Raw genomic sequence first — 27,658 nt, forward strand, 5'->3', positions numbered from 1 at the left:
AGTATACTTATCTGATGGTGTAGTGACTGTGCAATACCAGCACCACACACAACATTAGTTACAATAGCATGTTGGTAATTATATTGCATTCTATGTGTTATGTGATGATTTCGCTGTTTAATTGAATGTATTCTTTAGGGCTGTGCAATTTTTCAGATTTTATTGATTAATTCGAATGTAATGTTTTGCCACAATTTTACTTTTTAGAAATCGAGGAATCACGATTTTGAATAGAATTATGATCAAACGTTAGAATCAGACACTCTGACAGTATGCCAATAACAGGAAAGAGAATAGAATGTCCCAACCGCATGTTGACGCACGTGATTAACCGCTCAAGTGTGATGCGCTCACATTGTTAGGAGCGTTCACACAGAATGTGCTTTTGTGTTGACAAAGAAGCAACACGGGCAGTGGAATAGGAAAAACATGCAAGGAGATGGGAGTGAACTTCTTTTAACTTGAGTGCTGCATTTTTATAATGCCGTTTCATTCATGAGACGCTGCAAGAGACGTGAGTGCAACAGTCAAACGCATCCGTGTTTCCATAGAATAAACGATAGAAAAGCAGCGCAAACCTGTGAAGAACTACTACTGTATGTCTGATATTTCATGTTTGCATCGTGTTGACAGGCTAAAATCTGCTGTTCATTGTTTTTACAGAACATTTATAGTTAATAATAGTCTACTGGTGTTATATTTTCAGTCATTTTGAATTTTAATTACCTTGACTTTTACAATTCTTTTAAAGCATTTTGCTCCTAATATTTCTTAACATGTAATATGTATAAGACAAGTTTGTACAAGATGTAGTTGTAGTTCATGCATCTTTTCTATAAAGATATTTAACAAGTGATTTGTTTAACATTTACTTCATGTTGACAACTTAATGCGTGGTGCACTTGGAATAGAATTTAACTTTAACTAGAGGGTTAATAAAAAAAAAAAATAAAATTATTTGAATCATGTTGTAGTTATATTTTCAAGCTGACTAGTTAAAGGAGAAGTCTTTCCAGAAGAAAAATTTACAGATAATGTACTCACCCCCTTGTCATCCAAGATGTTCATGTTTTTCTTTCTTCAGTTGTAAAGAAATTACGTTTTTTGAGGAAAACATTTCAGGATTATTCTCCATATAGTGGACTTCTATGGTGCCCCGAGTTTGAACTTCCAAAATGTAGTTTAAATGCGGCTTCAAATGATCCCAAATGCGGTTGTAAACGATCCCAGCCCAAGAAGGTTCTTATCTAGCAAAACAATTAGTTATTTTAATAAAAATAATAAAATTTATATACTTTTTAATTTCAAACACTCATCTTGTCTTGCTCTGCCTGAACTCTGTTTTTTCCGTTTCATGACAGTTCGGGTATGTCGAAAAACTCCCATCTCATGTTCTCCCTCAACTTTAAAATCATCCTATATCTCTGTTTTACCTTTTTTGTTAAGGGTGTTTGATCTACTTTGCATGTTCACTTTGCAAAGACTGCATTGGCACTGCAGTGATGTAGGATGATTTTGAAATGATTTTTGAAGTTGAGGGAGAAAATACTGTCTTGAACCAGAATACACAGAGTTCAGGCAGAGCAAGACAAGATGAGCGTTTGAGATTGAAAAGTATTTAAATTGTATTTTTAAAATAAAAATAACTGATCGTTTCGCTAGATAAGACCCTTCTTCCTCGGCTGGGATCGCATTTGGGATCGTTTGAAGCCGCATTTAAACAGCATTTTGGAAGTTCAAACTTGGGGCACCACAGGAGTCCATTATATGGAGAAAAATCCTGAAATGTTTTTCTCAGAAAACATAATTTCTTGAAGAAAGAAAGACAAGAACATCTTGGATGACAAGGAGGTGAGTACATTACCTGTAAATTTTTGTTCTAGAAGTGGACTTCTCCTTTAAAAATCGTTAAAAAAAAAAAAACGGGAATCGTTCAAACATTTTGAAAAAACTGAGATTTTAATTTTTGCCATATCGCCCAGCCCTAGTATCCTTAGTCCACTATGGAAATGTACAGACAGTTAAGACATATTCATACAACTTGCCACTCAGTGTACATCTCCATGTCAATATACAAATAACTTATTTACTCAATAATTAAAAGAGAAATAGAGAGAATAACCTTCAAAAGCAGAAACTGAATGAAAGGAAATGGAAAGAACACACAACCTGAACACACACTCAGAGCTCCCATTCATACCAAAATAGACCTTTACAGGGTTAGAGGTTATGTTATCACTGCTATGCTTCCACTAAAACACCTGTCAATCACCCATTGCTATGGAAACACCAATCTGACCTTTTATATAACACTCTAGACAAACCGTATCAGACAGCTCCATCTCTCTCTCTCTCTCTCTCACTCTGTTATTGTTTTCCCAAAGACATTGTTTTTTCAATTTCAGTCATGATGCATTCAATTAATAGGTTTCATGCTGTAGCACAAGACAAAAAACAGGCAGACAGACATCAATCCTGGTAACTTTTATCTAAATAAGCCATGTGAGTCAGGCAGAAATCTAAAATCTAAAATGAGTAGGTCAGCATGTGCTTGTATTATTATTTCAGAGTTAAAAGACATATCTAACAAGAGTGCATCATTCAGCAGAGCATGTCAGGTCAACATGTTGCTGTTACATCCTGTTTGCTTTTCTCTAGCCCTCCTTTGCCACAGCTCATGTCAGGCCTCTTCATATTTGACAGAAAACTCATTCCTAAGGGAAGTTCATGATATTTGCACACAGCCATCACTGATGAGACTGATAAATGTCATATCACTGTGTTCACATAACACCCTTTGGGATAACCGGCAGACGCAAACACAAATATACAAGTTACTGCTCTCTCCAGATATGAATCTGCTTGCTCAAGAAGGCCGAAATCATAAATACACAGTTAGATATTCTGCTGCTGTGCCAAACTGTTTAAGTTATTGACTGCATGCACTGCAAAAATCATTTTCATAATCATTCTTGTTTCCCTGTAAAAACATCCTTAAAACACGATCAATTTACCCATAAGGCATAACAGCTATTCAGATTTTATTCAGTCAATTTATTCAGTTATTCAGTTTTTTTTTTTTCTTTTCACTTAAAATTTATTAAGGTGTATGCATCTTTAGACTGCATACTACTACAACTGGGAAAAAAAAAAAGACAACTAATAAAAAGAAAAAAAGTGTGATGGATAATTTGGTTTGTACAATGTTTTTTTAATATCACCACTCTGTGGTCCACAAGTTTGTTTAAAAACAGATGATCATGATATCCAGATAAGGGAGTTAGAAAAGTAGAAATAGATCCATAATATAACAATAGCAAATTACCTCTTTTTATAGTGTATATTTATTTGTTTTAACAACATTTGGATATTTATAATTAAAAACGGAAACAAGACAAATATACTGATTCAGGAATTTCTATATTTCTGCAGTACACACAGTAAACAGTATTGAGTCAAAAATAAAACAAGGCTCAGAGTCACTAAAAGTGAAAAAAAAACACAACTCCATTTTATGTCATCCATTTTTGACATTTTATACATTACATAATATTCGACTGCAATGTACAAAATATTGACTGTTTTACTTCACTACACTAAAAGTAAAATGGTTTAATAAAGGTAAACAAATTCAATACCACAGCAAAAATCCTGGCCCTAAAAAATCCATTCATTCATTCACAGAGTGTCTTAAAAATGTAAAAGATTGGATGACCAATAATTTGCTCCTATTAAATTCAGATAAGATTTTACTTATTGGACCAAAAAACAGTACGCAGGATCTCTTGGATTACAATTTGCAACTAGATGGATGTACTGTTACTTCCTCTACAGTCAAAAATCTGGGTGTTATATTAGACAGCAACTTTTTTTGAAAATCATATTTCTCATGTTGCAAAACAGCATTCTTCCATCTTAGAAACTTCGCCAAGCTACGAAACATGTTACCTGTTTCTAATGCAGAAAAGCTAGTTCATGCATTCATGACCTCTAGACTGGACTATTGTAATGCACTACTAGGTGGTTTTCCTGCATCTTCAATAAACAAGCTACAGGTAGTCCAAAAGGTCAAGAAAATGTGATCATATTACCTCAATTTTACAGTCTCTACACTGGCTACCTATTAGGTTACAAAACAGTTACAAAATATTACTTCTTACCTATAAGGCCCTGAATGGTTTAGCTCCTGTGTACTTAACTAGTTCTCTACCACGCTACAATCCATCACGCTCCCTAAGGTCGCAAAACTCTGGAAAGGAAGTCCACTAAAGGAGGCAGAGCTTTTTTCGCATTTGGCTCCCAAACTCTGGAAAAGCCTTCCTGATAACGTTCAGAGTTCAGACACACTCTCTGTTTAAATCTAGATTAAAGACACATCTTTTTAGCTAAGCATTCAAATAATGCATCTCATAATCTTGTACTGCAGTTATATCTGATCAAATTCTCAATACGCCATCAAATTGTTCTTTAGCTTGGTTGGAACAGCAGCTATGCTAATTATATCCCTATTTGTTTGAACTGACATCCCGTGGTAAAATTCATTCATTCATTCATTCATTCATGTTCTTTACAAAAAAAAAAAAGCTGAGGGATGTCTACTCCATATGCACTAGTAGGCGATAAAAAGGAGAGTGGTTGATGTGTATGTGAGAAAGTGCATTGCTACACCTGTAATTACTCAGTTATCAGATCTCTACTGAATTAATTACGGTGGTGCTGCAGTTTAGTGTGGGAAGCCTGTAACTGAGTGTGTGTGTGTGTGTGTGAGCAAACAAGACCTCCTTGGTTCTGCAGGAAAGCTGTATACAGAAAGAATGGAATACATTTAAGCTGTGAAGACATCAAGATACGTCCTCTCTCTGTACATCTCTATATCTCAATCCACTCCCCCAGCCCTGTTAGCACCCATCTCTCCCTCATAAAAATTAATCATCTTCCCTTGCTGTTTTTACTGCAGATGGACTGAAAAGAGGAGAGATGAGGGGGAAAAACACTGTAGATCTGCAATGTATAGTGGTGCCAAAAAGTGTTAGGAGAAATATGTCAGAATGTTGTTACATTAGATTCAAAATATCCCTTATAAAGTCCCTTATGAATGTATCTGATCAAAATATGTAACACTTGGTTTGAAATACTAAAATACGATAATGTAAAACTATAGCTGCAAGTAGCAATTAAGGGACCAAGCACAACGGAGGCAAAATGAGGAGCTAAGCATGACACTGAGCATCAGACCAACTGTAACAATGAGTGATTAAAGCTGTTTCAGGATGATTTTAGTCGAAATGATTGAAAAATCATAAATAAAACCTCTAGTAATATGATTTAATGAGTGATCACTTTTGACCAATCGGTGGTGCTGTTATCAAATCACTGTGGTGTATTCTGTGTGATGGCACACACAAAGTTTGGTGTCAATATGTCAAAGCTTTGCAGAGATACAGCTTCAGATGTAGTCTCACATCATGCCTCAAATTTGTTGCGGTGCTATACAAAAGCAGTTTTGGCTATCAACACGAAATCCATAACTTTTTTGTCTGCACAGTCTGAAGATGATCTGACTCTATTTTGGTGAAAATCGGACCAACAATCGAGAAGGAGTTGGAAAAAGTTGTTTTTCAACATAAATCAAAATGGCGGACAGGAAGTTCAGCCTACTACAGCAAAATTGGTATCTATGTTCTCGGTATGACCCAAGGAATATTTGGAGACCATCTTAATTACAATAGGTTAATGTAATGAAAAGTCATAAGCGTTTTTTAAAAATTTCATTGTTAATGCTTAATGAATGGTTTATTACTTTTGTCCAAAAAGTGCTGTTACCAAATTGATGTTGCATGGTCAGTGTGAGGTGACAATAACACATACAAAGTTTGGTGTCAATATGTCAAAGCTTTGTTGAGATACAGTGTCAGATGTAGTTTGGCATCATTCCAGCACATTTGTTGATGAGTTAATTGATAACCATTGTATACATTAATACGAAATCCATAACTTTTTGCCAGCATGGTCTGAAGATGATCTGACCCAAATTTGGTGAAAATCGGACCAACGGTCTAGGAGGAGTTAGAAAAAGCAGGTTTTCAACATGAATTAAAATGACCGACAGGAAGTTTGGCTGACTATAGAGGGTATGCATGTGACATCACCGTCAGCTGGAGTGGCAGCATTGGTTTCAACGCGAATGCTGTGACAGAACACACAAAACACCTGTAAAACCAAAACAAGCTTTGCGATTGACTGTACAAATAGATTTGACAAGAAACCTGAGTTATAATTTTACAGACTGCTGAAAGCTACTGAAAAGAGAAGCAAATTAATTGTTGCAGTTCAAAGAAACAAATGGTCTCCAGGCAGTGAAACACGGATTTGCAGTTTTCATTTCATGCTAATATGTTGAATTGTGCAATAAAATCATATCCTATATATTGTATTATAGTATATCGTATTGACAAGTCATCAACTAAATATTTACCATCTTAAATTCTGCTTTTGTCAGTTTTGCACTGACAAAAACTACATGCGTTTTTCATCTGGACGATATGACAATATAACATTGATATAAGTGATCACTGGGGTTTAGACCAACCTATTTTGTATTTACAAAATGAGTTCACAGGCAAATTTGCTTTATTTATTTTCCCTGGCGTCAAAATCAGACACATGGCTGCATCAATATCTATTGACCACTGGATATTTGTTAAGTTGTTAGGAACATAATATCAAGTTCAGCAACCTTTAGTTTAAACTGATTATCATTTATTTTACTCGCGTTTTCGCATCTTCCCTATTAAATCAATTGACGCTGAAGACTCTTTCGCCACTCAGTCAAGCTGAGGGGGCGTGTCCTGGCGGGAAAGTGACGTCAATGCATACCCTCTATAGCAAAATTGTTATCTATGTTCCTAGCATGACTGAAAGAATATATTGAAATCATTTTCATTACAATAGCCCAATTTATTAAAAAATTATTTGCGTGTTAGGTTCAGGGTTAGAAATTCTTTCATGCGTTATTCGAGAACGGATGGACTAATCAACTAGAATTCCATAACTTTTAGCCAGCATGGTCTGAAGATGATCTGAGCCAATTTAGTTGAAACTGAGACAAACCGTCTAGGACGAGTTTCAAAAAGTAGGTTTTTAGAACTATTAAAAATACAGAAGAAAAAAAAAAAACAGCATGAGCCTTTGGTGCTTGGCCCCTAATAACTGTTTTCTATTTTCATATATTTTAAAATACAATTTATTCCTGTGATGGCAAAGCTGTATATTTAGCAGCCATTACTCCAGTCTTTGGTATCACATGATTCTACAGAAATCATTCTAATATGCTCATTTTGATAATGAAGTAACATTTCTTTTTACTAACATCAATTCTGACATCAGTTTTCAGAAAAACACATGACCTTAAACTTTTCATCTTTCGGGTTTTAAAAATGTTTTGTTTTGCTACATTCAAAATAAATGTTGTATGTTTGTTACATAACATTTTAATGTGTCTTAAGTGTCCAAATACTTTTTGCAACCACTGTAGATCCCAGATCCTGTACCGAGCTTTCAGAATTGATGAAAGTACTGCATTAGAGAGATGTGTGTGTTTGTGTGCATTATTCATTTCTGTGTGGTCTAAGTGATTCCACTGTCCTCTTTGACCAACCACCGTGATAAACGATTTCATCCCGACCCCAAACCTCAGCCCAGTACGTACCACTTCTCTTTGTCTGCATGCATGTGTATGTGTATATGCATTATTAAACAACTAGACCACATGATGGAGCTGATAATAACAATAATGATGTTGATGATGAAGACTACGACTTAATCAAGATAACAATCAAGTGCTAATACTGCATTGATGAGAAGAATAATTATAATGCTGTCATCAATGACAATATTTCTTCCCAGGAAGCTTCTCAGTAGGAAGCTAAATATTTATCACATGATCAAACATGCTCTCACCCTCTATCTCAACCTCTTTGATGTATAGCTACTGCGTGAATGCTAATATGGGCATCTTTGTGTTTTCACTTTAACCCTTCAGTGGAATTTAATGCATTTTATTTTTGATGGGAGAACTATAAAACTGCAAATAAAAGCAGTATTTTGAAGAGAACATTTAAAATGTTTTCCTTTATTACCTCACTCCTAATTGTTTTGAAAAACAGCATTTATATGGTTAACAAAAACCAAAGCCTGCACACATACTTCTGGTACTTCTATCTGTTAATATATTATTCTGTGTGTACCAGCTATGTATAATAATTGCAGTGGGCTGAATTATGAGCTGAGCATGTGCGTATAATGTATGTACGGTGGGTTTCGTAAGTCTGAGCAACGAAATAGCTGAACATTTCCAAACCACACTGTCATCATGACAATTTGAATGAAAAGTTAACATTAACATAATGTCTTAATATTTAACTTCAAGTCTATCAATGTGTGCAAAACCTGATGATGTTTTTATAATTTGAGTACATTTTAGTGGAACTGGAGCTTCATTACAAGAATGTCTATTTGTCTGAATAAAGAGTACAAATACTGCTACTTGATTAGAGGCCTAGAAATAATACATATTCTTTATTTTATTTTGTCTGTTTTAAACACTACAACTTTGTTCACTTCAAGGTTTAAATGGGGAAAAATGCTCCGATTTCAATATGATATCAGACTTTTGGATCCCACTGTATATGCATAATAAAACATAAGCTGTACAGTATAGCTGGGAGTCTCTGCTCAGAGTGTGTCGCCCACACATTGTTTTAATATCGCGACTGAGAGTATGTCTGTGTAAACTGATGTATTTTTGCATTTCACATGCGCAGTAAGGTAGCGTTTCATCCCTGCTGAGAGAAAAAGGATGATGAGGTGAGGAGGAGGAGGAGTATAGTGAGGGAGAGACTGAAAGATATGTGATTGAGAGAGGAATTCAATCTGCAATTCAATTCTGATTGCATGGAGAAAGCAGGCGTGCGTGAGTGTGTGAATGTGCATGTAAAGGTCTCATGCAGGAAGGGCACGATTCACAGTGGCTGTTCACGTTGCAGCAGAAAACCACTGCCATTCATGATCAGAGAGCTAAAACTGTTCATAAACAGCTCTGTTATAAAGAGCTTTGGCTGTATAAGCACAGAGCAAGTTTGGATAATATGTATGAGAAGAACTCGTACAGTTTTTTAAATGGCAACACTGACTGTGTGAACGGAGTCTGCATGTCTTTTTTTTATTGATCTCTCCATCAACATGTCCCTAATACATCACTGTCTCCCACTGTCTGCATTTGCCTCTCTCCTTCACCCTGCACATCCATACATTTACATCCCTCCCTCTACCATGCTCGCTCTCTTTCCATATATCAGAACAATACCCCATTCACTCAATCACTATTACGTTCCTCTCTTTCCTCTTTACACACTCTATTCCTGTCATCTTTTGACTCTTCTCTTGGGTCATAGGAAGGTCGTATTATTATTATTATTTTTTTCAAACAAAACCCCAAAAAAAAAAAAAAAAAAAAAAAACCCAAACCAAACAAAAATGGCACTACTGTGACTGGGAACTCCACTTCCACAACAACAATTTACAAATAATTTACTCACCCGCTTGTCATCCAAGATGTTCATGTCTTTCTTTCTTCAGCTGTAAAGAAATTATGTTTTTTGAGAAAACATTTCAGCATTTTTCTTCATATAATGGACATCCATGGTGCCCCGATTTTGAACTTCCAAAATGTAGTTTAAATGCAACTTCAAACGATCCCAAATGCGGTTGTAAAGAATCCCAGCCGAGGAAGAAGGGTCTTATCTAGCGAAACGATCGGTTATTTTAATTTTAAAAAATACAATTTATATACTTTTTAATGCCAAATGTTTTTGTTCCGGTTCGTGACGAAAAACTCCCACCTCATGTTCACCCTCAAATTAAAAATCGCCCTATATCGCTGTTTTATCTTTTTTGTTAAGGGTGTTTGATCTTCTTTGCAAAGACTGGGTCGGTACTTCTGCAGTAATGTAGGATGATTTTGAAATGATTTTTGAAGTTAAGGGAAAAAATACGAGTTTTTCGACATACCCTAACTGTCTTGAGTCAGAATACACAGGGTTCATGGAGAGAAAGGCAAGACGAGCGTTTGAGATTACAAAGTATTTAAATTGTATTTTTTTAATGAAAATATCCAATCGTTTCGCTAGATAATACCTTTCTTCCTCGGCTGGATTCATTTACAACCGCATTTGGGATCGTTTGAAGCCGCATTTAAACTGCATTTTGGAATCAAAATCGGGGCACCATAGCAGTCCATTATATGGAGAAAAATGCAGAAAGGTTTTCCTCAAAAAACATGATTTCTTTACGACTGAAAAAAAGAAAGAAATGAACATCTTGGATGACAAGGGGGTGAGTACATTATATGTGAATCTTTGTTTTGGAAGTGGACTTCTTGTGTGTATGAGTTCATTCTGAAAACACAATAACAACAACATGCTATCCCTGCAGTATTTTTTATTTGGAAGAAATACTTCTCCGCCTGGTAGAAACTTGTTGAATCCATATGTTTTCTGTTTCAGCTAATTAGGCTGAATGATAAATCCTTAATAAAGCCAAGGCTTAGCAATGAACTTTGTATTGTTGTGTCTGCTGCTGAGCACTGTAGCTGGGGGGGATACACATAGGCTTTTGCGCTTGAATAATTTAATTCTGTATGCTTGATAACAGGGTAGGAATTTAGGGGGACATAGTTGTTTTTAAAATTAATAACAGTTTTTGCTCTTTATAATATTACTTTCTTTTTTTAGGCTGATTGGGGTTCCCTTTGAACAAAGCTGGAAAATAAGTAATTTTGCTCCTCAAAAATAAGCACACATACACATTGGGACTATCATGTTTGACTGAGCCAGAGTCAGACAAATGACAATACAATTAATATGATGACTGTCATTTAGTTAATGAGGGAGAATCAACTGAAATGATTGAGTAAAACAATTAACTGAATCTACCTACAATTAAACTGCTGCAATTAAACGGTTAAGTCGACTCTTTCTGAAAACCCCATTAGGTGAACTTAATGAGAGAAGTTTTCAGTGATGCCATTACTTAATATGATGGAACAAATTTCTCAAATTAGTATATTTAACTCCTACAAATATATAGTTTGAGTAGACAGTCTCCAAAAGCAAGGCAATGAGAAATCTACTGTCAACGGCATTTTAATTCAACTGTCCCCATCTCTTTCTGTACCCCACTGTTTCTCAGAAGGACTGTGTGCATTTCTGTGCTCGGGGAGTCATTCTTTCATTTTCTTCACCTCTTTATCTCTCTTTCTCTCTCTTGCGCTCAACTAAAATGCTATGATCTCTTGCTGGGCCAGACATTTTAAGCCCTTTCTCGGCGAGCTTTCTCTCTCTTTCCTCCCTCTGTGCATCTCTTCCACCTCTCTGGAGCACTCAAGCCATGACTTATTCATTCAACCCAGGATTTATTATGTTTGGCCATGCATTTTTAACAGTGTATTTTTTTAGGTACACACATTTCACGGCTGAACTACATCTGTGTTTGCTGAGCCCCCACTCTCTGATCATGTCTGACGTTCTACCTGCTGGGAAGAAAAAATAGGAAAGAGAAAATTAAGCAAACAGAGGAAGTGGGAGGAAATGAGAGGACGACAGTTGTAAGTTAGAGATATAGAACTTTTTTGTTATTGATTCACATGGGTACTTAGCGCTGCACAATTAATCAATAATAAAAATGATAATAGTTTTATTATTATTATTTTTTTTTAAATATTTTTTCCATATTTCCATATTGATTTTTGCAGTGCTACAAACAAGCACACCAAACCTGGAATTTTAAATTGCAGTAACAATTTTTATCATAAAACGTGCAGCTATAGGGGGAAAAAGTATAAAAAAAACAAAATCACAGTCTTGTGGTTGAGACAAACACTAGCATCCCATGAGACTCTGTCATCACACCAGGCGAAAGATAGAAACAAAAGATAGAGTGAAGATTTCAGGCAGGAAAGATTTAAGAATAATGAGAAACAGATGAGTCAGGAAGACAGAGAGAGAGAGTGTTCTGTGTTTCCACAGGCACTCTGGTCTAACTTCCTAAACTTTTAATAATGCTATTTTGATACGTCTGATAGTATCCAATTCAGAGATGAAAGATAAAAATGAAATATGAAACGTGTGGCTGCATCATGTCAAAGCAAGTTTTAACACTTAAAGGGGTCATCGGATGGAAAACTAACTTTTACATGTTGTTTGAACATATATGTATATTGGCAGTGTGTACACAACCACCTTCTAATGATAAAAATCCACTCAGTAGTATTTTTTTTAATCTTCATAAGTAATATCCCCTTTTTCAAATCTTCTCTATGGGCGTTCCCACGATAGTTGATTGACGAGGCTGTCTTACCTTAGACCCGGCCCTGACTGAACTGTTTGACCAGTTTGACTGCCACTGTGTCTCCGATTAAGCAATTGAGGTGTTTTGCTGTTGGATGCAATAATGAACACAGTAGTGATCATTTACTCCAACATCTGAGCCGCTGAAGATGCAGAGGATTAACGTTACGGGTCATCACCCTACAGTAGAGAGGGTGCGGTGAGCAGCACTCTTTAGCATTTAAAGGCAAATGCAATGAAACGGCTCGCTCTAAAAAGGGCTGATTTTGACAAGGTAAAAAGGGTGTTTTTTACACTACCACTAAGAAATTTTAATCAAAGTAGGTTATAGACTTCTCATTTAGTGCCTAAAGAATTATTTTCAACTTGTGACCCGATCCGATGACCCCTTTAAACTTTTATCTTCAGGCATGTCAAAATTGACAGTTCGCAAACTGCTTGATTGATAGGCAATCTGACCAATCATAAAACACGTGAAATAAAATACGTTATGATGTTAATTCATGTTTTTTTTTTTGGTGTTTTAAGTAAAGAATAAAAGACAATCGGTTCACGTGTCATTGATCCAGAAAGGCAATACGCTGATCTGTCAGGATACATTAAAGATCCACAAAACTTGTATTGTTTGAATTTCTTTAAAATGACTACATTTTAAAGCTGAGACCTTGTTTCATACCAGAAGTAACCGTTTCTGTCTTGTCTGCCGGCGTGTTGTCAGTATCCTCTTTGCTCTGCGATTTATTTTTCACTGCATTAGAACATGATGTGTAGTGTGAGACCAGCATTGTTTGTCGGACATAGCAACAGTAACTAACAGGGATGTCACAATTCTCAATATAATATCGAACCGTTCAGTACGACATCCATGGTTTAATACGCACTTGTGAATTGCGTTTTTTTAGTTTTGCATTTAAATAATTTCCTTATTTTATTTCTCTTGAAATTTGCAGTGTGTGCCTGTGATTTCATGTGATGAGATGAGGAAACACCTCCCCATCTGAAAAATCAACACTTGAAGAGCATCTTCCCTTCTAATGAAATGCAATGATAACTCTTTCTAAACTTATATTTTTGATTCACAGCATCAGTCGAGTGTTTGAAATAACTTCCTTTTGTGATCTTATGTGGCTTCTTATCATAGAATGAGGCAGACAATATATGCTATACTGTATATCAATTAGCAGTGGCTTACAAATATACTTAATCATTATGAAAATACCCGAGATGGCTTGAAGAACACAGATAAACCATATATTATTGCAGATGAGTGTTTATTGTCCTTACATTTCATCACTCAAAATGTTTAACGTTATATCTTGTTTTTATTCAGTTACAGCAATAGCGACGCCTTTATCTATGGCCGCGTCCGAAAGCCGAGTCAGCTGACTTGCTGCCTCACTGCCTTATCAGGCATTGACTTCAAAGGCTGCGAAGGCAACTCCGGGAACAGTTTCAGACAGACTTCAGAGGCAGCAGAACATCACGCCGTTGCTAGGTTACCTAACGGTTAAGTTGTAGATTTTGGAGAAAACGATCTTATACAGTTATGTATAAATGCTTTAATAATATATAAAGACCTCAATGTCATTACCCACCGAAGGTCTGTGCATCGGAGAAGACGACTGAGAATAAGTGCTTAAAAAAATAAAAAGCACTTATGCAAGTAATATTGCAGAACAGGTCATTGTTATTAGTGGCTGTTTCGTTATTACTGATAGTATATTGTGAATATTATTCTTATTTACTACTCATTTGAACCCTTTTAACATTTTTTATTATACTATATACTATTATTACAAACAATGTTAGTAAAGTTTATCATGGTCAAGATCTCATCTATTATATAAAGCAACAAGTCTAATTTCACCAGAATATCTTTATTTACATATGACGCACACGCACAGGTTTGTGGGAAATCGAAGGCAGCAAAGGATACATCTATGCTGCCTTCAAAATTAAATCAGAAGAAGGTACCTCCGGAGACAGGAAGTGAAGCAGAATTTGAATTTGGACGTGCCTTGATGCCTTCCTGCCTTGGAATGCTGCCACTGAAGGCAGTATTTTAGAGCTTTCGGACGCAGCCAATATATTGTATACTGTATGTCGATTAGCAATCGCTTACAAATATACTTAATCATTATGAAAATACCCGAGATGGCTTGAAGAACACAGATAAAGCATATATTATTGCAGACGAGTGTTCATTGTCTTTACATTTCATCATTCAAAATGTTTAACGTTATATCATGTTTTTATTCAGTTACCGCAATAGCGATGCCTTTAACCATATTAGATATTAAAGCTGGAACGGAACGTAATCATTGCTGCTTCTTTGATACATATGTAGATTTTCTGAAAGGGCGCCCTCTGACGGCCAGTATGAATGAAACCCATTCTGAGTAAAAATCGGAAAAATACCTCTCTCAAAAGAAATATTAAGCAGACATAAAATAATCCATGCTTTTTCCAGTGGACAGAGGTTTACAGGAGTATTAGATGAAAAAAAACACACTGATGTGGCATGCTATCAGAACCGAACTGAACCGAAAACCATTGTTAAAAACCGAGGTATGGATGCCAAATAAAGCCAAAATACAACACCCAGGAACATGCTTTGGTTGGCTATTAGTAGCTCCATAAGAATGTTAAAAAAACAAAAAAAAAAAAAACATCCTGTAAGTTTCAGAACTCAAAACTTAGTTGTTAATTTACAAACGGCTTATATTGAAGGTAGTCTGCCAAAACGACAGCTTTTGGAATGTTCTACTCTATGATGTAATAGTGTGGCTAAACACCACCTCCGCAGAAGAAGATCAATGCTTATACATCACTGCCTGTTTAGCCCCGCCCACCGATTTGCACATGTAGTGTTTACCAGAGAGGCGAATGCAGAGGTCTACGCAGTGTCAAACATACACAGCTATCTCCCAATCATAGCAGTGGGCATTTACTTCTGAGTCTACAATCTGCCACGCCAATTCAAAAAAGATTGTTCTGATGAGGGGGGTTAAAAACAGGACAGAATGTAGCTTATTACTTCTAAATTGTGATGTTTTTTGATGTAAAACATCATGATAACATTATAAGTGGACCTCAGAGAACAGTGCACAATAAAAAAGCAGTTCATGACCCCTTTAAGTAATGAAGGCCAATTAATCATGTACCCTGTTCAAACATGCTGAGTTTTTTTTTTAGTCCATCCACAGTTGAAGTGGCATTATGCAAAGCCAGATTTCTTTGTACATAAGGCGAGAACTAAGTGCAGTTTCTCAGCAGCACCCGACACAAATGAATGGAGCTTGTTCTGCTCTTGTGATGGTTTTTCTCAGTAACATTAAAATGTTGCCACTGGAACAGAACGGTGCGTCAGTTCAAGCAATGCAAAGGGCTAGTTTCCTCTCAATAAGAGCACTCCCTGAAAATCGCTTTCAATCAATGCTCGCTGCTCGATGACTCATCAAAATAACGCCTCTTTGAAAATGTGTGAGTTTTTGTGTGCATTTTAGTGTTCATGAATGCAGAGTGCAGAGAGAAATCCAGATAAAAGAGCGTAGCCACTATAATGGCCAGATTGTAAAACAACAGGATTGTAGCTTTAGATTCAATTCTTGGTTTCTGGACAAAAACAGTTATAAAACAGCTTTCAAAAACAAAATAAAAGTAGTCATGAAACGAGTAAAATTAGAGGGAAATAAAATACGTTTATTTTATTATGAATAAAGATGTTATTGAACAGACTAACATCAAAGATTTGTTTCTAGCTCCTTGCTGCTTCACATTGTTTCCTGTTATTTCACAATCTGTCAAGTCCTGTATTATTTAGTGGGGTGTTACTGTAATTTGCATAACTGCATGTCCTTTAGCAGACTTACCTCTATGCGACCTGTGTCTGGTTGAAAACCACGGGAGGGGTCTTCTGTAGTGACCCGGCACTGAATGGCACAGCCATTGATCTGGATCTTGTCCTGTTCGAGACCCAGCTCAGGAAGACTGCGGCCCTCACACACACGCAGCTGTGCGTGAACCAAATCCACACTAACAGAAGGAGAGAAAGACAGAGAGCCGTTATCAGCACTAACCAATGAATAAACCCTGAAGTGGAGTAGAATTCATTACACAGACTTGAAACAGCAATCTCACTTTTATCTGACAATCACAGCTGCATAATTAATTCGCTGATCTTCCCCCTTTTGAAATGTTTATCCATGAAAGAAGTTTGCCCACTTAGCACTCACACCAATATCAACCAATCTGCTTTGATTCTTTTTAATCCTTTATGATGTAGACATATTGATTGTCAATGAGACACAGTTTCTAATAATCCAAATCAACCCTTCCTTAATTCATCCAATTAAAGTCTTTCAGACTTGATTTAGAGTTTGAAAAAAACAAACAAAAAAAAACATTCTGTAGAATTTGATTAAATTAAAAATGGCTATACAAAGAGCATTAAGCACAAATACCTATATGCTCTCAAAACAACCTTAGGGCATATCTAGCAAATCATGCCAGGGGCTAAAGCGATCTGCTAATTTAGCTGACAGGAACTATGCTAATTTTAAAGTTAAGCTGCTTAAGTTAATAAACCACTTTACATTTTATTTTTTAGATTTTGAAAGATGGGGAAAGACTTAAAAAAATGTATCTCATGTTCTTAGCTGGATGTAAAGCATACAGTGATTAAGAAGCTGCTTTGACATTTCTTTGAAAGACAGGAGGTACGCTAATGATTTGGCATAAAAATGTCAAAAATAAGCACAAAACCGCATGCTGTCAAGCATTTAACATACAACACCTGTATACATCTTCTACTTGTCAACAGTAGCATAGGGTAACATCAGAAGAGGTACACAATCCTTCAGAGATCTGAATGCAAGGGTGAACTATTTAAAGTTATTTTTTTTCTGGTATGTAGCAAGAATATTTTGCTTAAACTACAAATTAATGTTGATACCTGACTTACTATGTGTATTAATTATGCATTAGCAGAGATCTTTTCTTTTGCACAGAGCTGTTTTTATTCCACACTGGTTGCAGTCTAGTGCCGGGTCAGCTGAGGAATTAATAATGTTTGTTAAACCCAGGTAAACACATAGCTAATGGTCTGTAATGCAACTAGATAATGGTCTAGTTAATTGAAACAAAATCTAAGGGTGAATATGGCACACACACACTCACAAACACACATTCAGTGGACACGACCTCCTACTGAACAAAGGAAGACAGGAAGTACAGTACATTAGCAATGTACATTACTGTCAGAGGATGTGAAAGAGGAGAAGAAAACAAATGTATGTGTGAGAGAGGAAGAGAGAAAGAGAGTGTATGTGTAGGTTTGGCTATACTTGGGCCAAATTAACTAAAAATGAAAACAAATACAGTAAAGCATGTCAAAAACTGACATTTCAAGTGGTCTTCACTATTTGAAAAACTTATAAAACAGACAAATCATGTTTGCTAATGTAATGTAAACAACAAGAAGCTGTGTCAGAGTTAGGTTTTAAGGGGTCATCAGATGCAAAATTCACTTTTACATGTTGTTTGAACATAAATGTGTGTTGGCAGTGTGTGTACACATCCACCCTATAATGATAAAAATCCACCCTGTGTGTTTTTTTTTTTTTTTTTAATCCCTATAAATAAAAACCCTCTTCCAAATCAAGCCATTCCCAGGTTCTTGGCTGTGTGATGTCACACAGACCAAGGTCATTCCCACAATTGTTGATTGACACGGCAGTCTTACTTTAAACCCGCCCTGAGTGATCGGTAAACTGTCACTGTTTCATAGCCGGAGCAGGAGTAGACAAGAATGGCTCCTAAGCAATTAAGGTGTTTTGTTGTTGGATGTAATAAAGAACATAGCAGTTGTCATGTACTCACGGCATTTGAGCCGCTGAAGATGCAGAGGTTTAATACTGTGAACAGAGCCGTTTTTGACAAGGTAAAAAGGGTGCTGTTTTTACAGTACAATTAAGAAAATTCTACCTAAGTATATTATAGACTTTTCATTAAGACCCTAAAGAATCATATGAACTTGTGGAAAATGGGCGTCTGATGACCACTATAAGGGTAGGGCATAGGAAATATTATTATATTAGTATAAAAACCACTGATATAGATTCAAAAGTCTAGTGTCTGTGTGTATTTTGAAGAATGTGGATCTAAAAGAATGCATATAAAACTGAAATAGGTCAAAGTGTGAACTGGGGAATTTTGACACATACAAACATTGTCAAACACAAAAATGGAGTAGATGCACCCACAGAAACAGGATGAATCCCAAAGCATTCTATGAAGACTGACACATATACACAGACATGCACAGCAGCCCAAAAACTATTTTTATGCATCTCTAAAAATGATATATCTCCAGAGAAAATTAATACCTTGTCAACATTTTAACACATGAATTAAGCAACTGTACACTTAAGCAGGACAAGAGCCCAAACCATAGTGAAGCAGAACACCATTTAAGCCTGATCTTGTGGGGTACCCAGCTAATAATCTTTAGTTTTCTTCTGGAGGTTGAGTACAGCCCCAGAGCCCCAGCACATTAAACCATAATGAAAGTATTATTTTTCAGCCTGTTTCTGTTTATAGCTTTTCCCTCATTATCCGTGCCTACCAAAAATGTAGGATGCGGATGGGATGAAAATACACTGATTATACCCATAAAAAGAAATTTGAGAACAACTCTGGATGAAACGAAATGCAATTTTGGAGACATCATTTTTTTTTAGTAACAATGACATAAAATACACAGCTGTTTTTTGTCCAGGAGAATATGGCTGAATTCACTAAACATATTTGCCACTTTTGCATGCATTTCAGCTCAAAAACATTTTCACTAATCGAATGCAATCAATATTAACTTGACGTTAAATTTTATTTTATTATCTATGCGTCTATTATAGTCTTATTTAAGCTATACATAGTTTTACATAACTTAACTAATGACTACTGAATTGTGAAATTGCCGTTCTTTTCAACTTTAGACATACAGTTTTATGTGAAAGTTTGGGAACCCCTTGCAGAATCTGTGAAAATGTGAATAATTTTAACAAAATAAGAGAGATCATACAAAATGCATGTCATTTTTTATTTAGTACTGTCCTGAGTAAGATGTTTAAATATAGTCCATAAGACAAAAAAAAAAAAAAATAGCTGAAATTATTAAAATAACCACTGCAAAAGTTTGCAGTGAACCATTGGTTCCTAATACTGTGTGTGTTTTTTTTTTTTTGTTTTGTGATGGTCCTTCTTGAGTCCCTTGTTTCCAGAAGGGAACACGATGCATTAAGAGCCAGGGGGGTGAAAACTTTTGAACAGGATGAAGATGTCCAAATTTTTCTTATTTTGTTGAAATTTATATTTTTTTCCATTTAGTAATTCCCTTCGGAAGCAACAGAATGTACGCGCATCTTTCCCGGAAGACAAATTAAGTACAATTTACCTTGATCTTCAAATTCAAAAAGTATAATAAGTAAATTATTGTATTACAGATATTCAAAAGTCAGTAATATTTTAAATGAAACTGTTTATATATGTTTGTAAACACTCTTTATTCACAATGGCAGCACTAAATCATTAGTCTCAAGTATCCTCTACATAGCGCTCAGAATGGAAACTGTCATGCAAACTGCATTTATCACAATTTTTGTGCATGTTTGTGCTGTTACTTGCTACCTGATTAATTCCTTTATAATTCCTTTAGTGAAATGGATGCTAAATGCATAAATAGTGCATGCATACTAAATGGAACTTTCAGTGGGTGCAATTTATTCTTGCCTTTTGTCTTTTTGTGGTCTTTGTGCGTGTGAAACTCCAAAGTCAGTTTGAGTCCAGAGACACTTTAAATTTCAATGGCCGTAAGGCATTCCACTTTGATAGCGAATCTTGTTTTTGCTTTCTCTTTAATGAGAATCAAAATCAAATAAATATGTGAGAGGACAAGCGAGAGGTACTCATGAATAAAGCTGCACCGATAATGTAGAAAAGAAGTTTCGAATACTTTGCCGAATTTAGTTTTAATACTTTCAAGCAATACTTTCCACTAAAAGCCTGAATAAACAAATCTTCCTTCATTTAAAAGCTGTTTTTTTGTAGTCTGCCTCTCTTTCCTCACACACACAGGTTCAAAATAAACTTTTTGCCAATGGCAGGAGAATTTTTCAGTCATAAATATTTATTTTCAGACATTAACTGTATTTTGCAATTTTATGAGAATAATAACAATAAGAATTTTTTCCCCCATGACAACATAATTATTAAACATTTGATTCGTAACAAACAGCACAGGCCACTGGGTGAGTGGCAGCACCATATACGAGATGAATCAATCCTTATGCTTTGTTATCTTATCTAATATTCTGCTTGGGCTCTTTCTCTTGTTGTAGTTTAATGTACCAGTAAGACCAAACCTGAGTGGAACTTGTATTGTGTAAATTCAGTGCAGATTTCAGTATAACTATCCACAGATGCATAGGAACAATTTCACAAAGCCTGTCTAGAACAACAATCCCAAAATTACAGTGAGGTGAATGTCCACTCATGATGAATGCCCCACCGTGCAATTCACACACAAGAACAAAGGCACAAGCAATCACTACTGCTGTCAGCAGCTACATAGATGTCTGTAATTTAAATACTCAGACATGCTCTCACCTGTGATCTGCATACAAAACACACATACCTTTTTTTGCCTGTAGGCATCACTTTATTTTCAGCGAACTCATAATTAATGTCTGCCACTGCTATTGAGCTGAGACACAGAGCGAGAAGTTGAGAATGTGTGAGGTGTAGAATAGCTAATGTCCTACATGCCAAAAAGGAGTGAGAGAGAGGTGTATACGAGAGAAGAAATGATTGCTAATCATTTGCTGAGACACATGAAAGCCTGAAAAAAAATGTGAAGTACAGCTAAATGTTTCTTTTACCCTCCAACAATAAAATGAAGCAATGAAAAATGAAGTTAAGCAAAAATGTAATGTAATGCACTGTATTTGTATTTGAATGTTAAAAATTATTGCACTACATGCTTGTTATTATAAGCCAGGACTAAAATTATGCAGCAACAGGGGTCCTGAAAAAGGTTAAAGACCCCTGCAACAAGAAAAATATTGCTTACTTGTCTTATTCTCAATATAGATAGTGACTCACCACAGGTCCAGGGTCAAGCATGTGCTGTTCAAATCGAAGAGGTCAGAGAGGACAAGCGTCACTCAATACTGATCAAAGATCAGCAGGAATGTGTTAATGAGCCTTTAACACCAGGCTGACCTTGAGTGGTCGAAGCCACATCCTTCCCACAAACAAACACAAAAACACACCTTTGCATCTTCTGCATATCCGAACGAAAACGTGTACACAGATACAAAAGCACGTACTGTATGTACAGAGGGGACAAATCCATGTTTCCTATAAGCTTACTTTAACCTCTATTTTCTAGCTCTTGTATTTCATCTGGGTTTCACCCTCAGCCTGCTGTTCACAGAAGCATTAATTATTGGCTTACCGCTTTTATCTGCCACCCCACACTCATGAGTCAGAAAACACATTCAGGAGATAATAGGATAATAATGAAAAAAAATCTCAAGCAATAAATACAACATGAAAGAGACAATGAGGCCAGCAGAGACACAGAGAAAGAGAGAAGCAGCAATAGCAAAGGAGTGTTATGAAATCAAGAAAAACACAAAATACTTTTGGACAAGAAAAAGCACAACTACAGATTGCTCTTGATTTAGAAGCAAAGCAATGTTGAAGTGTTTTTTTTTCCTACTCAAGTGTATAGTAGATGTAACTATAGTGGGATCAAAAGTCTGAAATCACACTGAAAATATGTGATTTTGTTCAAGCAGGAAATAAACAAAAGGTAGGTTCAATTCAGTTTCGAGTACTCGATTTTTAAATATCCCTGATTGCATTTTGCCCATGTTGATTAACCAGCAAAATACTGGAAGTATTTCAAATTACATTTGAAAATATAATAAAGCATAATTCTAGAGTGAATTCACAAACACTATGATTCAGTTAAATAAATATATGTTACTAATATACAAGCTTTAATTCTTAAAGGGAGGGCTCCTAATCAAAGAGCAAAGAGCTGTCCAAGGATGTCAGGGACAAGACTGTAGACTTACACAAGGCTGGAATGAGCTACAAGACGATCGCCAAGCAGCTTGGTGAGAAGATGACAACAGCTGGTGCGATTATTTGCAAATGAAAAAAACACAAAAAAACTGTCAGTCTCCCTCGGCCTGGGGCTCCAGGCAAGATTTTACCTTTTGGAGTTTCAATGATCATGAGAATGGTGAGGAAAATCCTGCAGCACCCGCAAGGTCCCCCTGCTCAAGAAAGCACATGTACAGGTCCGTCTGAAGTGTGCAAATGAACATCTGAATGATTCAGAGGAGAACTCGGTGAAAGCGCTGTGGTCAGATGAGACCAAAATCGAGCTCTTTGGCATCAACTCAATTTGCCGTGTTTGGAGAAGGAGGAATGCTGCCTATGACCCCAAGAACACCATCGCCATCATCAAAGGAGGTGGAGGTGGAAACATTATGCTTTGGGGGTGTTTGTCTGCTAAGGGGACAGGACAACTGCATCGTATCAAAGAGACAATGGACAGGGCCATGTACCGTCAAATCTTGGGTGAAAACCTCCTTCCCTCATTAAAAATGTATTGTGGATGGGTATTCCAGCATGACAATGAGCCAAAACACACGGCCAAGGCAACAAACGAAGTGGCTCAAGAAGAAGTACAAAAAGAAAAGTACATTAAGGTCATGGAGTGGGCTAGCCAGTCTCCAGACCTTAATCCCATAGAAAATCTGTGGAGGGAGCTGAAGGTTCGAGTTTCCAAACGTCAGCCTCGAAACCTTTATGACTTGGAGAGGATCTGCAAAGAGGAGTGGGACAAAATCCCTCCTGAGATGTGTGCAAACCTGGTGGCCAACTACAAGAAACGTCTGACCTCTGTGATTGCCAATAAGTGTTTTGCCACCAAGTACTAAGTCACGTTTTGCGAAGGGGTCAAACACTTATTTCACTCCTTAAAATGCAAATCAATTTATAACTTTTTTGAAATGCGTTTTTCTGGATTTTTTTTGTTGCTATTCTGTCTCTTACTGTTCAAATAAACCTAGCATTAAAATTCTAGCCTGATCATTTCTTTGTCAGTGGGCAAACGTGCAAAATCAGCAGGGGGACCAAATAATTTTTCCCCCACTGTAAAGCACATCCATCCATACTAAAAAAGTGCCTCCCACAGCTCCGTGGGGTGAATAAAGGTCTCCTGTAGTGAATCAATGCGTTTTTGTACGAAAAATATCCATATTTAAACGTAATAATCAATTTAATCTTGCTTGTGCTAACAGTTGTACACGGAAGCAGCTCCGGCCATAGGACGTCGGCGTTGCGCGTGCTCCAGTGAGTCTCGTGAAAACCAACGTTTGTTTACAAGAGCAAAGGAAGCAAAGTTTACTGACTTTAGCAAAGGAAAACCAGTCTCCTCTTGGCTTATATCGAAATCCTCTGCCATTTTTCTTTACAAATCAGGAATGTGCCTCATTTTGTACTTGTAATTCGTGACCGTTGTTTTGTTTTAATCTCTACACTGCGTGAACACTCTTCACTTCTGAGCAGCGCATGCACAACACCGACGTCTGGACGGAGCTGATTCCATGTACAACTGTTAGCGCAAACTAGATTAAAGTGATTATTATGTTTTAAATATAGATATTTTTCTTACAAAAATGCATCAGTTTGCTACAGGAGGCCTTTATTCACCCCCCGGAGCTATGTGAGGTACTCTTTATTATGGATGGATACGCTTTATTGGACTTGTTTTAGACTGATGAAGAGAAACACCTGCCCATTGCATTATAAAGCTTAAAGGAGCCAGAACAAGTTTTAATATAACTTCGATTGCATTTGCCTGAAAGAAGAAAGTCATATACCTGTACACCTTGAGGGTGAGTAAATAATGAGCTAATTTTCATTTTTGGATGAACTAACCCTTCAATGTAAAACAAATTCTGCACTATTTCTCAGTTCCTAATTAAATAGGTAAACTTGTGACACTGATCATCTGGCTTCCATTTATGTACTAAAAGCAAGGAAAAAAGAAAAAAAGCTATCCCAAAAAGTGTAAACACTGTGGTACATTTCCAACATGTCAGATTCAGGCTCTACCAAAGGTGTGAGTTAGAGGTGGCACTACCTGCTTCCAATTGATTTAATTAGTGTCACAGCAGTTACACACACTGCTTTCATTAAGGCCTTCAGTGGTAAATAAACAATAGTGTAGCACTCAAATGAAAGGGAAAAAATGAAATATAAAAAAAAAGAGTGCAAAGAACAGAGAAAAGGGAGAAGAAAAATCAGTCTCAGGAGGAGATAAATAATGGCAGATGTATATATTTTGGGGTGGTTATTGGCTTTTTGAATATTCAGATTTGCTGCTTAATATCTACAAATGAAGGTCATAGATTGCAGGATCCCAAATGAAGATTCCAGCTCATTTGCATTCTCATGAATATGCACGATAAAACCAAACAGACTTCCAACCTAACTTTTTTAATAAAGGTGTTTATTTATTTGCTTCTGTCATTCAGTGTGATCAAGAGGATATGAGACAGAAAATGGTAAAGGTCAGATAAGATGGAACATTCCCTTGATGGATGAGCCATGAATAAAACAAAATGAATAATAAAAAATAAAAGCTGGAGTTTTCTCACGCAGTATGATTCATTTTTGAAAGCCACCTCTGATGTAATTTTCATCATTCTCCTTCAGGAGCCATTTAGTAGCCAAAAACCTGAAGTTTGTGTGTGTGCACATTAAATGTTTATTTCTTGGATAGAGTTCTAAGTCCAGAACACACAAGACCACAATTCTTTGTAGAGGGTATCTGTGTTTTTCTGAGTCTTTTCTGACCGCACTACTTCAGATAGTAAGAGGGTTTCTTAGACATTTCAATTAACATGGTAAAAAATCCAGCAAATCCATTACTGCATTACTGCCTTCTATTTTTACATTTTTTAAAATGTAATTTTCTCCTGTAATAGCAAAAACATTCAGCAGCCATTACTGCAGGTTTTAGTGCTATATGATCTTGATTTGGTGCTCAAGAAACATTTCTTATTATTATCATCAATGCTGAAAATAGTTGTGCTGCTTAATTTTTTGTGAATACTTTGAAACATAGTTTTCAGGATTCTTTGATAAATAAAAATTAATTATTATATAAAATAATTAGTATTTATTCATATTTCTTTTTTATTCTATTTTCTATTTAAAGGAGAACTCCATTTCCAGAACAACAGTTTACAAATAATTTACTCACCCCCTTGTCATCCAAGATGTTCATGTCTTTCTTTCTTCAGTCGTAAAGAAATTATGTTTTTTGAGGAAAACATTTCAGCATTTTTCTCCAAATAGGTCATCTATGGTGCCCCGATTTTGAACTTCCAAAATGCAGTTTAAATGCAGCTTAAAACGATCCCAAGTTACGATTGGAGTTTTTCGACATACCTTAACTGTCTTGAGTCAGAATAGACAGAGTTCACAGAGAGAAAGACAAGACGAGTGTTTGAGATTAAAAATTATTTAAATTGTATTATTTTGATGAAAGTAACTGATCGTTTTGCTAGATAAGAGCCTTCTTCCTTGGCTTGGATCGTTTACAAACATTTGGGATTGTTTGAAGCCGCTTTTAAACTGCCTTTTGGAAGTTCAAAATCGGGACACCATACCTGTCCATTATATGGAGAAAAACCCAGAAATGGGTTCTTCAAAACACATTCTTTACGACTGAAGAAAGAAAGACATGAAAATCTTGGATGACAAGGGGGTGAGTACATTATATGTGAATCTGTTTTGGACGTGGACCTCTCCTTTAAATTCTGCTTATTTTAAATAATCTTAAATAATATTATTAAAAATAACAGTATTTATTTAAAATACAAATGTACTCAATTGATTAATTTAAATAATCTTACGGACCCTAATGTTTAAACAATGGTGTATTTAAAGTCAGGTTAACGTGTATTTGGACAGGTCATCAAGACAGGGCAGTTAAAGTGAAGAGAAAGTGAAAACGTGCAAAGAAACCAGCACTTCAGTATCTTTATCAGAGCGCAGCATGCAACTACAAAAAAAGCCCATTTCCAGCTCTTATCACACAGAGCAGGCCCCAGCACGGAGCTCCACCCTAAGGCTCATTATTCCAATCATATCAAATACAAGCAGGCACGGCTCCTCACAGCTTAGGTTATCCACATTGTTTGATGATGCTCAGTGGGGCTCAGCATGGAGCTCTGCTATGGGCCTCATACTGCACCTCAGGTCAGTGTGAATAGGCCTGAGTGTTGAGTTGCGCTGTGAGGCGCGGCTGATTGAACGCAGAGGCCGCAGCCTGTTGGCATTCTCAAGTAACTGTGCTGGATTTCACTGGCCTGCACTATGCTGTCCTGGGGAATATGATTGAAAGCAGGTTCTGTAAAAAGCTACAGGTAAAAGGAGATTTTTTACAATTGGTAAAGTGCTTTACACAATACTTAGTGTATGCTTTCAATACTCTTAAGACAGTGAGCACAACAGCAGTGTAGAGGATTGTTTAGTCTTTACTTTGATACAAAATGCACTCAATGACCTCCTAAACTCAAACACTAGCAAAACTCTATGAAACTATAGTAGTAACCTATGCTTTAACAAAAGCTAAGAACAGTATTTTTAATCCTTTCTATTTAATATGGACCATATTTGTAATGATTATAGATACTGGAAAAGACAACTGGCAAAATCTAATTGTACACCACTGTACATTTTCAGATAATATAAGAAGGAATGAACAACAGATTCTCAGCTAGTACCCTACAGAAACAGCCTGGTAACACCCTTGAAACTAGTGTTTACCGATAATTTTTTTTTGATCGATTGATGTGATATATTAGAGACCAGTGTTGGGGAAAGTTACTTTTAAAAGTAATGCATTACAATTTTGCGTTACTCCCTGAAAAAGTAACTAATTACGGTACTTAGTTACTTTTTTTAAGCAATGCGTTACGTTACTTTTGCGTTACTTTTTAAATCTGGGCAGGGCTTGCTCCTTTATTTTTAATATAAAACAATTCTAATGTAAAAGCCCTTATACACCAAAAGTGAAATGAATTCACCTCAGGCTGAAAGAAAAGTACATTTATGCAGGAGATCACTCCTCAGCTATAAAAAAATGAAGCACAAATGTTAGT

The 27,658-nt window shown here is 36.2% G+C and overlaps 1 protein-coding gene across 1 annotated transcript in view; it reads right to left on the minus strand.

The window, feature by feature from the left end:
• Positions 1 to 27,658, minus strand: part of pcxb (pyruvate carboxylase b) — a 203,517-nt gene that overhangs the window by 132,362 nt on the left and 43,497 nt on the right. Inside the window, exon 9 of the mRNA XM_051114648.1 lies at positions 16,277 to 16,439. Within this exon, the coding sequence (XP_050970605.1) occupies positions 16,277 to 16,439 (163 nt within the window). The remainder of the gene's footprint in view (positions 1 to 16,276; positions 16,440 to 27,658) is intronic.

The sequence above is a fragment of the Labeo rohita genome, chromosome 7 (assembly GCF_022985175.1).
Source record: "Labeo rohita strain BAU-BD-2019 chromosome 7, IGBB_LRoh.1.0, whole genome shotgun sequence".
Lineage (NCBI taxonomy): Eukaryota > Metazoa > Chordata > Actinopteri > Cypriniformes > Cyprinidae > Labeo > Labeo rohita.